At 33.4% G+C, this 14,159-nt stretch overlaps 1 protein-coding gene across 1 annotated transcript; it reads left to right on the top strand.

The window, feature by feature from the left end:
- Positions 1 to 2,208: 2,208 nt before the first annotated feature.
- LOC133172692 (protein RER1-like) lies at positions 2,209 to 11,616 on the top strand. The gene is made up of 8 exons (XM_061307641.1): positions 2,209 to 2,382; positions 6,441 to 6,535; positions 6,968 to 7,072; positions 7,482 to 7,587; positions 7,931 to 8,009; positions 8,445 to 8,580; positions 11,030 to 11,107; positions 11,305 to 11,616. The coding sequence occupies exons 2-8, from the start codon at positions 6,461 to 6,463 to the stop codon at positions 11,353 to 11,355; spliced, it is 630 nt and encodes a 209-aa protein (XP_061163625.1). The 5' UTR covers positions 2,209 to 2,382; positions 6,441 to 6,460; the 3' UTR covers positions 11,356 to 11,616.
- The last annotated feature ends 2,543 nt before the right edge of the window (positions 11,617 to 14,159 follow it).

The raw sequence follows: 14,159 nt of genomic DNA, 5'->3' as shown, positions 1-14,159 counted from the left end.
ATACTTTTTAAACTAAACTATTTAAATTCATTAACTGATATGACTTAATTATTTAGTGTTCTTACAAACTTCAAGCAAACTTCCAATTTCTTTAATGTTCTTTGCAAACTTGCTGCGCACAACAGATTGGCATGTATGTTTCTTGCATGGTCCCTGCAAACATATTGAGTTTCTGCTAGTTTGCTGCAAGCTTGCAGCAATTGCTGCATGCAGTGTTTGCCACAAGATCGCAGCTAGCGGCAAACAATTGGCAAACATCTGCGAACAAGAAAGTTTTCTTTCTGCGAAAAAAATTCTTTGCCAATATTATTTGTCTACATGAATGACTGATTTGGTTGATTGGCATTGGTATATTTTACCTTTATAAGGAAAAGGACACCTGTTCAGAGGAAAAGTGAGTATTTTTGCAGTCAGTCTACCTGTTTCATTAGACTTTTAATTTGATTCAAACACTGCACACCCTTTATCAAAGGAACTCTGGGTGAAGTGTAAGCCAATCTTGTCCAAGGGCAGATTTATTATGATCAAACACTACAGACATGGATTTTATACACTCACTGGGCTGTTTTGGACATGGCGTTTTGCATATATATAGAAACTTAAACTGACGTGAGAAGATTTAATTTCTCAGTCGCACAAACCACGCGGATTTTAGTCCATAAGCTCCCACTCTCTGGAGATAATCGATGTGAACCATCCGTGGGTTACCGACCATGTCTAGCATGTTTTTTGTTTTTTTGTTTTGTTTTTTTTTTTTTTTTGTTTGCTTGTTAGGAAATTTTTGGTAGTGCCTCCTTAACTGTCAGCTGAAAATGTATGGCTGTGCCCCCCCCCCCAAAACTGAATTTGTTTCCTACGGGCCTGTCTAGCCTTTATATAGTGCTGACTTTTACCTATATTCAATATTGTAACCCTGTTACAAGACTATTTAAACCAGTAACAAAGGTTACATATATCTTTCAATTATAGAATGGTGGTCATTTAAATCCAGAAGGGGTTAAAATTTTGTTTAGGTTACACTGGTTACAACTTTATTCTTTTGGTGTCAATCGATTACAATGGTTACAGATCATCTGAAACCGAAAGGGGTCTTTATTTTTAGGTTACACTGGTTACAGCTATATTCTTTTGGTGACAAATCATCTTAAATCCAAGTGGGAACTTGTTGATACAGATGTTAACACTGTAGCCATTGTGACTAGTGTAACCACTGTAACCAGTCTAACCACTGTAACTATTGTAACCAGTGGAACCATTGTAACCAGTCTAACCACTGTAACCATTGTAACCAGTGGAACCATTGTAACCAGTCTAACCACTGTAACTATTGTAACCAGTGGAACCATTGTAACCAGTCTAACCACTGTAACCATTGTAACCAGTCTAACCACTGTAACTATTGTAACCAGTGGAACCATTGTAACCAGTGTAACCACTGTAACCATTGTAACCACTGTAACCACTGTAACCATTGTAACCACTGTAACCACTGTAACCAGTGTAACCACTGTAACCAGTCTAAGCACTGTAACCATTGTAACCAGTCTAAGCACTGTAACCATTGTAACCAGTCTAACCATTGTAACCAGTCTAACCACTGTAACCATTGTAACCAGTCTAACCATTGTAACCAGTGTAACCACTGTAACCATTGTAACCAGTCTAACCATTGTAACCAGTCTAACCACTGTAACCATTGAAAAACTGAATTAAATGGAAAAAATGCTCCCCAGTGAAAAGGCTATGAAACCCGTGTTACTGGTTACAACTGAACATAGGTGAAAGTCAGCACTACAAAAATATTTCCAAATCTTTGATCTTACTTATAGTATATCTGGTCAGGCCCGTAGGAAGCAATTTCAGTTGGGGGGGGGGGGGGGCACAGCTATACATTTTTCAGTTGACAGTTGAAGGGCACTACCAACAATTTCCTGTCAAGCAAAAAAAGAAAGAAAAGGTCATCAACCACCAAAATTTCCTTGACAAGTCAAAAAAAAAAGGGGGTCAGACGTTTTTATCGAGGGGGTAAAAGCATATAGTATCTATGTTTACTATAGTAATCTATATATAGGCAAAATTATTGGGGGCACAGCCCCCCTCCCCACCCACCCCCAGATTCCTACGGCCATGCTGGTTTGAAAATTTAACAGCGCACATATGTTTTATTTTACTCTTTTTAATCCGGGAAAATATTGGTTCGAATATTCGTCTCGCCTTTTACACCGGAAGTACACAAGATAACCGGCCAACTTGGACGTGGCGAAAAACAAATGTACAAGAATGCTTACATCTAGGCATATATGTAAATGAATATTTCAATAATCTAAACAAAACAAAAAGAAGGAAAACAGCGATATAAAAATAACAAGGCAGCGATTGAAGGTGAGACTTATTAATGAATATATTCATCACACTGAAAGGTCATCGTTTATTTGTACAGTAGGCCTAATGAATTTTTGTTATCAAATGTCATTAAATAGAAATACAGAATGTAAGGTTTTTAAAATATCTATCTTTTCCACAAAATATTGATGTTATTGTCTGTGACGAACACAAAAGTTTTGGGTTTTCTCTAAATTCAGTGACTGGAAGGAGGGTTTGCATCTTTACTATGAAACACTTTTGTGTTTTTTCATACACTAAGTGACGATTATTTAATCAGATATCTGCCTTAAAGTTAGCTGCGAACTGTAGCTTTCTGGTTGAGAAAATTTGGACAGATAAACCAGAGAGCTACAGATTTTAAAAACCTTTGATTTACGCCGCCACTTTTATGTCGCTCGCTTTGGGTATTATTTCTTGTATTTTATGCATACCCCCATTCACAAATGGTATCCGATAATTAATAATATATTTTACTCCCATTCTTAATACCTTATTTACCTTTCAATGGTTCCAAATGGCCCTATGTGGTCTTGGAATATCATTTTAAAAATTTCCCATCCAGACGTCCATGTTGGGAGTCGTGCGAAAAAAGTTTTTAAAAGAACATCCATTTGCCTAGAAAATGTGAATAAAAAAATTTGGAGGTTCAATTATCATGTATATTCAATTGTCTATATTGAAAACAAAATAAATGTTAAAAAAAAATGAGATAAATAAAACTGGTCGGGCATGTTATTTTTAGCATTACACACATGGAGCTCGGAATGCAATTTTTTTAAACTGATACTCTAAGACTACATACAACTGTTCAGAACCGTTGAAAGGTTGAAATTTATTATGAGATACCATGTTTGAAGGGGTGGAATGCATAAATACATTTTCTTTTGGGTTGTCCATGCCATAGTCTATCAAGGATTAATTTACTCTCCACAATATCTCTGAGATCTCATCTTTTTAATAGTATGTCTAAAAGTAACCAATTTTTATGGTTAATGAACTGTGAAGATGTTGATGTGCTGTGCAATTTGTGTGAATTTATAAGTCATGTGTAGTTAGACAAATTCAAAGTCACATGTTGATCTTGACTTTCATTTACATGTACTCTAATTTAATACTTATTCTACAGTATGTTATGTTGTTAATATGCGTATGTTTTTGTATACTCTGCATTGAGCAGAAGTGGATTAATTAAAATAATAATACTATCCTTCAGCACTGACTCTTGCTGTCCATTGCATTTTAATATAATTTACACATGCCATTCAACATACAATTTTTTTCTTTTCTGTTATTATTATTGCTATTGTTATTATTATTTTTTTTTTAATACTCTTTTCCATAGATTATGTATCTGTTTATTCTACATGAGGCAGAAGTGGATATCTGTATATCCTTTAGCACCGACTCTTGCTGCCTCTTGTTGATGTATCAGACATTTTTTATGTGTTCAGTTATATGTATAATATTAGTGGTAATAATGCACATGATTGCACATTAAGTTGTATCAACTGAGAGAGCAGATATATCTTAAATCAAGACAACCTATGTCTACATATGAAACTCAAATCACCACCAATGTACTAAATGGAAGAATTGCTCTTCATTAAATGTTGTATTCTGTCTGTTATCTTATCTGTAATTATACATGTATGTTATATGTTTATGCCCATTGGGCCATGATTTGGTAATAAATCCTATTCTATTCTAAAATACAAGAAATACTAGTGCTAATTGTAACGGGAACCGTTACAGATGTTCCCCAAACGGCTCCCCAATCCCTTATGATGCCCCATTCCCTACAAGCTTCAGTAAATTAGACAACACTTTTGTAATATAAATGGAAATTTTATTTTTAAGGGTATTTCATTGGAAAACTACTCCGATATAGCCATATGGGTATTAGCCAATCAAATTTTAGTGCATGTGCTTGCACATGTTTTCTACATTTTTCACATTAATTTTATAATAGTGTCTCACAATACATACATTTGTGTTAAATATTAAAGAATTTCATTGAAAAATAAGAGAGATGTAACCCTTTAAGTATTAGCCAATCAGAATTCAGCATACGCGCATGCATGGCCTTGCATTCAATTTGGATAGTATCATAATGTAGGAGCTCTATGTGCCTATCCACGTCGTAAATTTCATCCTGTTTTGTTGAAAACCAAGGGAGTTATAGACATTTAAAGTTTCAACCAATCAGATTGCAGCACACATGCATGCACGTGTTTTCAAGAAATTTCCTATATAACATGCTGTAGCACCTTATAATATATACTTATATTCTAAATTTCAAGGTATTTCGTCAAAAAACAAGGAAATTATTGAGATTTTTGTATCAGCCAATCAGAGAAGAGCGCACGTGCATGCGCGTGAGTTCACTCTAATTTGACAATGTTATCTTGTCTAGACTACTAATATATCCTTATATTTTGAGTTTCAAAGCAATTCATCAAGAAATATAAAAGTTACGGCTTCATCAAGTATATCAATCATTTCACTCATTGCACGCGCGCGCACGTGCATGCATGTGCGCGTAAAATGACCTTCGTTCCGAACACCTACACAACATGCCTATTAACCCTAAAAAGGTTTCATGTCAATCGGATGAGTGGTTCTATGAGAACACTCTCGGACAAAAAAAAAGTACCGGAGAAGAAAGTAGAAAAAAAGAATAATAATAATAACTAGTAGACTAATTGTTCTCGAACAATTAGAGGTCTTTCCACCTTCTTTAAATTTCATATATTTTTCATATTTTACTCTCTAAACTTAATTTTTATTCAAAGAGAATCCATAAATGGCTTAAAAGATACAAAAAATGAAAATTTAAAAATTTTGAAATGACCTTGACCTTTGACCTTGAACAAATATTCAAGGTCAAAGGTCAAGGGTTACATTGCACTTGACCCCATGCTTCTATGACTTTTAGTTTTAAAGTTATAAGGTTTAATAGTAAGCACAAAGACGTTAAAGGGCGATAACTCATATAAGGGGTCATCGGATACTTTCGCACTGAATAGATTGAAGTTGTGTCTAAAGACCCTGAAGACATTGGTGAAGGTTTTGTGTCTCTACGGTTTATGGTTTCGGAGGAGTAGCGATAACAAGGTTTTCAGTAAAAGGGGCAATAACTCTTAAACGGGTAAATCTTAGGGGACAAGCATGAAATATTTGAAATAGTTTTAAGAGGACATATTAATGATGCAAAGATACTTGGTATACAATGAAAGACAAAAGAGATATAAAAAGAGCTTAATTTCTCATATTTTGAATGACCTTGACCTTTGACCTTGACATAAATTTCAAGGTCTGAGGTCAAAGAATCTTATCCAGTTGGTTTCATGTCTCTACGACTTATCGTTTTGAAAAAAAATTATTATTTGTAAACTTCAAAAACTTTCAGGGGCAATAACTCATAAAAGGGGTCCATGAATACTTTCGCAATGAAAAGATTGAAGAGTCTCCTCAATTAGTCGAAGACACTGGTGAAGGTTTCGTACCTCTACAGTTTACGGTTTCGAAGGAGTAGCGATAACAAGCTTTTATTGCAAAAGGGGTAATAACTCTTAGAGGGGTCAAAGTTCATATACGCAGGGTCAACTGTAACAATCTTTTAAAGAGTACATTCTTATAGACTATAAATCTTTTCGATATATCTTGAAACATAGAATCACATCAGGGGGTGGAAAAATAATAATAATAATAATAATAATAATAATAATAATAAACAGAAGAATATCAATAGGTCTTTCCACAGAAAGGTGGAAAGACCTAATAATAATAATAATAAGAAACAGAGTAAAAACAATATGTTCCCAAACTTCGTTTGGGGAACATAAATACCCGAAGCTACCGACAAAAGCGGCGGCGTAAATCAAAGGTTGTTACAATGCTTGGATCTGGTTTATCTGTCCGAATTTTCTCAGCCAGAGAGCTACAGTTCTGCAGCTACCTTAAAGCAATATATAATACTTCTTTCTTTGATGCAATGTTTTTTTAATTTTGTGTTTATTTGGTCCACAATTGCTAACTAATCATGTTGATTATAGGTTGATTGACAATTGTAAAAATGACAGATTTAGGAGAGAGTTCAGCACCTTCTGCGCCTGGGGCTGTTAAACAATTTTTCAGACGAGTAGGAGAGGTATTTTATGATTTATTCACATAATTTAATTGTGTTAATAAAGATGTAGCTTTTGATTAAATGGCAGAATTTATTTGTCATTCTAGTACTCATCGGATCCCTTTCTTATGGCATATGATGAGTATTTTATTTTTCAAAGATTACAGATCCTTTCTAAGACGATTGGAGAAATCATGTATATTAAGCAAAAAAAAGAGAACAGGGGAAAAAATGAGATATTTTTGGAATCCCCCCCCCCCCCCAAATAACTGGATGTGGCCTCCCTCCCCCAACTCCCATTAAATATTCCTAGATCCCCATTGCTAATAATATATTTTGATAAACATAATTAATAGATAAGATTAGTGTCTGAAATATATCTTAGAAATGATACTTGAGTTGATTGAAAATGATTTGCAGCAAAATATTTTTGAAATATAATTTGTTTTACAGACGAAACAAAACCTTCTAGACAAGGCTACACCATACACAACTTTTAGATGGGTCTTTACACTTGTTGTATTTTTAGCATATGGACTTCGAGTTTACTATTTACAGGTATTTATTCTAGAGGATCTCATAATTTTTTTATTTTAATCATTTTTTACCCCAATACTTTAATTTTATTAAGTTTGCCTTGTACTGTGAAATCACTAATCTTGAGTGAGGAGGGAATTAATTTTGAATTTGTTGTTTTCATGGTCAAAAGAGATCCACAAATTCATGCGCTCCACGAAATGTTAAATTTTAGACTTTGTCTTTCGACTGCAAAATCGAGTCCTCCATGAAGCAATATTTTACTCATACCATGAAAATTTCTTCTCACAAAAATAAGTGATTTTACAGTACATGTATAAGCAAATATTTCATACCTCTTAACAATCAGTAATCTATATTTTACAAAAATCATTGAAGTAGAATCGTGTTTTGTTGATGTTTGGATAATTCTGTGTCTTTTCTATTGCAGGGTTGGTATATTGTCACATATGCCTTGGGGATTTATTTGTTAAATCAATTCATAGCATTTTTAACTCCTAAAGTGGACCCAGCCTTTCAGGAACAAGATGATGATGGTACCCCTTTTTATTTTCTTCATTTGTTTCATGTAAATTCCATAAACTTGGGTTGTTATTGATGGGAATTTTGGTAAATGTATCAATGCTGTAAAATATTAATTTATCAACATACAGACATGGGGTAATTGTACTCAGTAATCAGCTGTAATTGATTACAATTTTTCAAGTAATCAGGTGTTATCATTAATCAGCAAAAATCTTGATTTTTAAAATATCTATTATGTATTGACTGATCAAAGCTTTGCACTGACAATATAGTGATATAGAACCCTTCAGTGGCAGCTGTATATACACCTCTGTGAATGTTATTGTATTGAGGAACTCTGTGTTCTTTTGTCAGAGGATGGGCCTTCACTTCCAACAAAAGCCAATGAAGAATTCAGGCCTTTTATGAGAAGGTTACCTGAATTTAAGTTCTGGTAAGTTGGGATTTCGGCTTTTGAGTTAACCAGCTGAGTTATGACATGCATGTATCTGGCTTTTTTCTCCAGAAGTTTATTAATGTAAATGATATCAACTCATTACAATTACATATCATTATTTGTTTAATTAACACACCAGTAAGGAACAAAGCATGAAAATTACTTAAATATAATCAGAATGTTGGAAGCAAGTGTACTTTTATAATATAAGGATATCTATTAAATTCAATACTTGCATGTAGTGTGTATTTAACATATATTTTAAATGAGATTCATGCTTTAATAAAGCTGTAAAAATCTTGCTTAGTGAATGTAACAGAATATCATGAAAGTCCTTTGTTGAATAATGAACACTGACTGAATCATCTTTTAGAAGTTGAGGAGATCTTTTCACAGTTCATTTCTTTATTTCTGTGTTCCTCTCTATTGTAGGTATAGTACAACTAAAGCCATCGTCATTGCAATGATATGCACATTTTTTGAAGCCCTGAATATTCCAGTGTTCTGGCCAATTTTAGTCATGTATTTCATCATTTTGTTTATGATAACCATGAAACGACAAATAAAGGTTAGTCACAACAAATATGACGTACAATAATACACCATTGACAAATAAAGGTTAGTCACAACAAATCTGGTATACAGTAATACAGCATGTGATACTTGTGACAAATAAAGGTTAGTCACAACAAATCTGACATACAGTAATACAGCATGTGATACATGTGACAAATAAAGGTTAGTCACAACAAATCTGGTATACAATAATACAACATGTGATACATGTGACAAATAAAGGTTAGTCACAACAAATCTGACATACAATAATACAGCATGTGATACATGTGACAAATAAAGGTTAGTCACAACAAATCTGACATACAGTAATACAGCATGTAATACATGTGACAAATAAAGGTTAGTCACAACAAATCTGGCTTACAATAATACAACATGTGATACATGTGACAAATAAAGGTTAGTCACAACAAATCTGACATACAATAATACAGCATGTGATACTTTTGACAAATAAAGATTAGTCACAACAAATCTGGCGTACAATAATACAGCATGTAATACATGTGACAAATAAAGGTTAGTCACAACAAATCTGGTATACAATAATACAGCATGTGATACATGTGACAAATAAAGATTAGTCACAACAAATCTGGCGTACAATAATACAGCATGTGATACATGTGACAAATAAAGGTTAGTCACAACAAATCTGGTATACAATAATACAGCATGTGATACATGTGACAAATATAGGTTAGTCACAACAAATCTGGCATACAATAATACACCATGTGATACATGTAACAAATAAAGGTTAGTCACAACAAATCTGGTATACAATAATACACCATGTGATACATGTGACAAATAAAGGTTAGTCACAACAAATCTGGTATACAATAATACACCATGTGATATATGTGACAAATAAAGGTTAGTCACAACAAATCTGGCATACAATAATACACCATGTGATATATGTGACAAATAAAGGTTAGTCACAACAAATCTGGTATACAATAATACACCATGTGATACATGTAACAAATAAAGGTTAGTCACAACAAATCTGGTATACAATAATACACCATGTGATATATGTAACAAATAAAGGTTAGTCACAACAAATCTGGCATACAATAATACACCATGTGATACATGTAACAAATAAAGATTAGTCACAACAAATCTGGCATACAATAATACACCATGTGATACATGTAACAAATAAAGATTAGTCACAACAAATCTGGTATACAATAATACACCATGTGATACATGTAACAAATAAAGGTTAGTCACAACAAATCTGGTATACAATAATACACCATGTGATACATGTAACAAATAAAGGTTAGTCACAACAAATCTGGTATACAATAATACACCATGTGATACATGTAACAAATAAAGATTAGTCACAACAAATCTGACATACAATAATACAGCATGTGATACAAGTGACAAATAAAGGTTAGTCACAACAAATCTGGTATACAATAATACACCATGTGATATATGTGACAAATAAAGGTTAGTCACAACAAATCTGGTATACAATAATACACCATGTGATACATGTAACAAATAAAGATTAGTCACAACAAATCTGGTATACAATAATACACCATGTGATACATGTAACAAATAAAGGTTAGTCACAACAAATCTGGTATACAATAATACACCATGTGATACATGTAACAAATAAAGGTTAGTCACAACAAATCTGGCGTACAATAATACACCGTGTGATACATGTGACAAATAAAGGTTAGTCACAACAAATTTGGCATACAATAATACACCATGTGATACATGTAACAAATAAAGGTTAGTCACAACAAATCTGGCATACAGTAATACAGTATGTGATACATGTGACAAATAAAGGTTAGTCACAACAAATCTGGCGTACAATAATACACCATGTAATACATGTAACAAATAAAGGTTATAGTCATAACAAGTCTGGCATACAATAATATACCATGTGATACATGTGACAAGTAAAGGTTAGTCACAACAAATCTGGCATACAATAATACACCATGTGATACATGTGACAAATAAAGGTTAGTCACAACAAATCTGGCGTACAATAATACACCATGTGATACATGTGACAAATAAAGGTTAGTCACAACAAATCTGACATTCAATAATACACCATGTGATATATGTGACAAATAAAGGTTAGTCACAACAAATCTGGCATACAATAATACACCATGTGATACATGTGACAAATAAAGATTAGTCACAACAAATTTGGCATACAATAATACAGCATGTGATACATGTTCTCTTATGAAATAATGCTGCATTTGATACAAGATTTAGTGTTATTTATGACAAATGTTTATTGTACCAGGGGAATGCTTAAAGTTGTTATGGAAAGAAGTACAAATGTTCCTTGTAAAAATCCATTTATATATTTTTCTGTGCACTGCTGTAATAATTTTTAATTTGGATATTTGTTTAATTTTCAGCATATGATTAAGTACCGTTATATACCATTTTCTCATGGAAAGAAAAGATACCAAGGCAAAGAGGACACAGGAAAAGTGGTATCCTAGTGACTCTATCACTCTGTTGTTTCCTGTACATAAAGTATAGCTTACGGACTTCTGTAATGATTCTTAAAATTGTCAAATATGTCTGTCTGTCGTAGAATGAATGCATGATTATGAGAGAGAAAAATAAAGTTGTATTTATTTACACAAATCCACATGTATGTTTTCTACGTTTTTCTTTTCTTTACAAGATACACGTAGCAGCAGAGCCGTCGTTATCCATACCACAATTGCAGCAGTAGTTGTGAGATGTATAGTGATATATGTTTCATTCTCTGATGTTTGATGGGTGCTATTGTGGAAAGGGTTTGAAGGACAGCAACTGTGCAAATGACCATCAATTATGTTTAGGACCTCTAAGATAATAAATAAAACCATCTCTTATAATTAGAGAGACAGACTCATAAATCATGTTTAATTTGTGTTCAATTTCCGTTATGCCTTCTAGGCATAGACACATTCATCGGAGTGAGGTTTATAAATAAAACAGATACAAAATACAATCTTCACTAATTCTGTTATCTACAATATTAAGCCATCTTCTGGTATCTGTATAACTTAATGAAGAAGAAAGGGGACTGCATGTTAAAATGATACCCCTACCAGTAAAGGAATGGTCCTTTATATATGTACCCTGATTCCATAAAATCTGTACAGTTGTGGTTTTCAGGAGCAATTTTTTTAAGGTTTCTAAAAATGTTTGAAAGAAGCTGTGGTAGTGTAAGAGGATCAAATTCTAAAGGGAAAAACACAATCTTTTTATTAGATTTTGGTGCAAAGATAAATTTCACAAACTATTAGGGACCTTCTTAATGAAGGTGCTTAAAAGTAAATACATATGTACTAGATCAATCTGTAAGTCTGTCAACACTTTTATGTGACATGGTAAATCAAGTACCCTTCAACATATTTACTTCAAAATGGAGGATAATTGGGGGAAGACGTTACAGTTTTAAAGGGCAAAAGGTCAAGGTCAGAAGTAAAAAAAAAAAGGGGGGGGGAAGCATTGTCATAAGACCATGTATATTTTTTTTTTTTGCAGACTTCATACTGTATAGGTGGTGAATGGCTAGATGATGTACATGATAATGTAGACATCATGTATGTAGTGTATAGGTGGAGAATACTCCAATGAAAATTTTGAGAATATTGGGAAATTGCAAACGTATTACTTTTTCACCAGTACTTTATTGCAAAAGATGAATATCCAAAAGTCAGCTGCCTGTTATCTACATTATTATCAAATATTTTTGATTATTTCTATGTCGTCTCTTAACTTTTATTGATATCTGTTCACAAGTATTTTTAGATAGACAGACAGATGGCTAAATAAACATACAGATATCTATACAGACAGATCGTTAAACAGACAGCTGGACAGATAGACAGACGGATTGCTAAATAGACATACAGGTATCTAGACAGATTTTAAGATGGTTAGACAGAAAACTGGATAGACACACAGATGACTTAAATATATAGACAGAAAGAAGGTCAGCTAGGCAGACAAATGGCTATACAAACAGAGGGAGAGGTCTACACATAACATACCTCCTTCTTGCTTTGTAAGTAAAGATACAAACAACAAAGGGTTTATTAGAACTATTCTATGAAGATGTACAGAGACTTCATACTTTTGAAAAAAATGAAGGCTTGCAAGGCTTGGATGATCACCCGCTCTGAGGGAAGGCATTTTTCAATTCTAAAAGTTCACGAAAAGTTGTAGTTTTCAAAAATTATATTGTCAATATAATCTTTCACATATTTGCTTCATATATTTTATTGAATGAATTATTGACGAATGATATATTTTTTACTGTTTAAATTTTATTTTATTATATATTTAAGGTATATATGTGAAAAAAAAAAGCTTCACGCATGATTCGAACTCTCTCCAAAGTTCGTGAAGGGTGAAACTGAAGGTGTTAACCACTACGCTACTTAATCTTGTACTGATAGGTTTCAGTATGATTTGAATAAACGAGTTTGTTGAAGCGCAATTTTTTTTTTTTTTTTTAGGAAATGTTCGATTTTCATATAGAATGGCATCCTCGCAAGCCAGAGATCCTGAGTCAACACGTTGTCGTCCAACGACAACGTGTTGACTCAGGACCTCTGGCTTGCGAGGATGATAAAATGGGTTCAAACTCCACTTTTTGAAACATGAAATAGATTTTACATTTACTTTTCCGTCAAACAAACGTGAATGAAGAATGGAGACTTGATCCATTCATATTTAAAACCTATTTTTGTGGCTCCAATAAACCCATTTTCCACTAAATACTAGTATGCTTTACTGTCAACTTTAAAAGCACTCAGATTATCAATCAAAAAGTCATTCAATAAAATAATTGAATCAAATGTGTTGAAGATGCCATTACTGAAAACAATATTTTAGAAAAATATAACTTTTCTGTGAACTTTGCAAATTGAGAAATATATTGTCCCAGAGCGGGGGGGGGGGGGTGTCCTCGCCTTGTACGTCCTCTTTCTTTGGACAGGAATTCAAGAGAGGCTCGGAGAAGGTTAACAGTGCATTTAAAAACCATAGCAAGTCATTTCCTCAGAATTCAGAAAAATTTATCTTTCTCCAGCAACAATTTATTATTATTTACGAACGCTATCCCAGTAGATTTTCAAAATAGTTCCTAGTTGATTTTGGAGCTTCTAAGGTCTTCTCCTCCCCATTTACCAAAATTGGTACAAAGAGAACCATAGAAGAGTTCTGACTTTATCACCGGAAACAATGAAATAAAACAAATACTTACTGATGGATTGAGTCCTGAGACCCCCCCTCCCCCCAGCACACCCACAATCTTGAAAATCATTTCATCACGAACCAACACGAATGGGGAGAAGAAACAGATAATACCACTGGGGGGTGGGGGGTGCACAGTTTTCTGTCAACTTAACTTTGTTTGGGACTTAGAGAGAATACCTGAGTACTACAATTTCTCTCAAAAAGATGAAAGATAGATAGCCCTCAGAACTCAACAACAGAAATTCACAAAACCATTTTCAATACTAAAGGGTGATCAGCTTTGAA

The sequence above is a fragment of the Saccostrea echinata genome, unplaced genomic scaffold (genome assembly GCF_033153115.1).
Source record: "Saccostrea echinata isolate AGI-Se365-2 ecotype Australia unplaced genomic scaffold, CSIRO_AGI_Sech_v1 ptg000054l, whole genome shotgun sequence".
Taxonomy (NCBI): Eukaryota; Metazoa; Mollusca; class Bivalvia; order Ostreida; family Ostreidae; genus Saccostrea; species Saccostrea echinata.
Note: the sequence above shows the minus strand (reverse complement) of the source record. Positions and strands in the feature narration are given on the sequence as shown.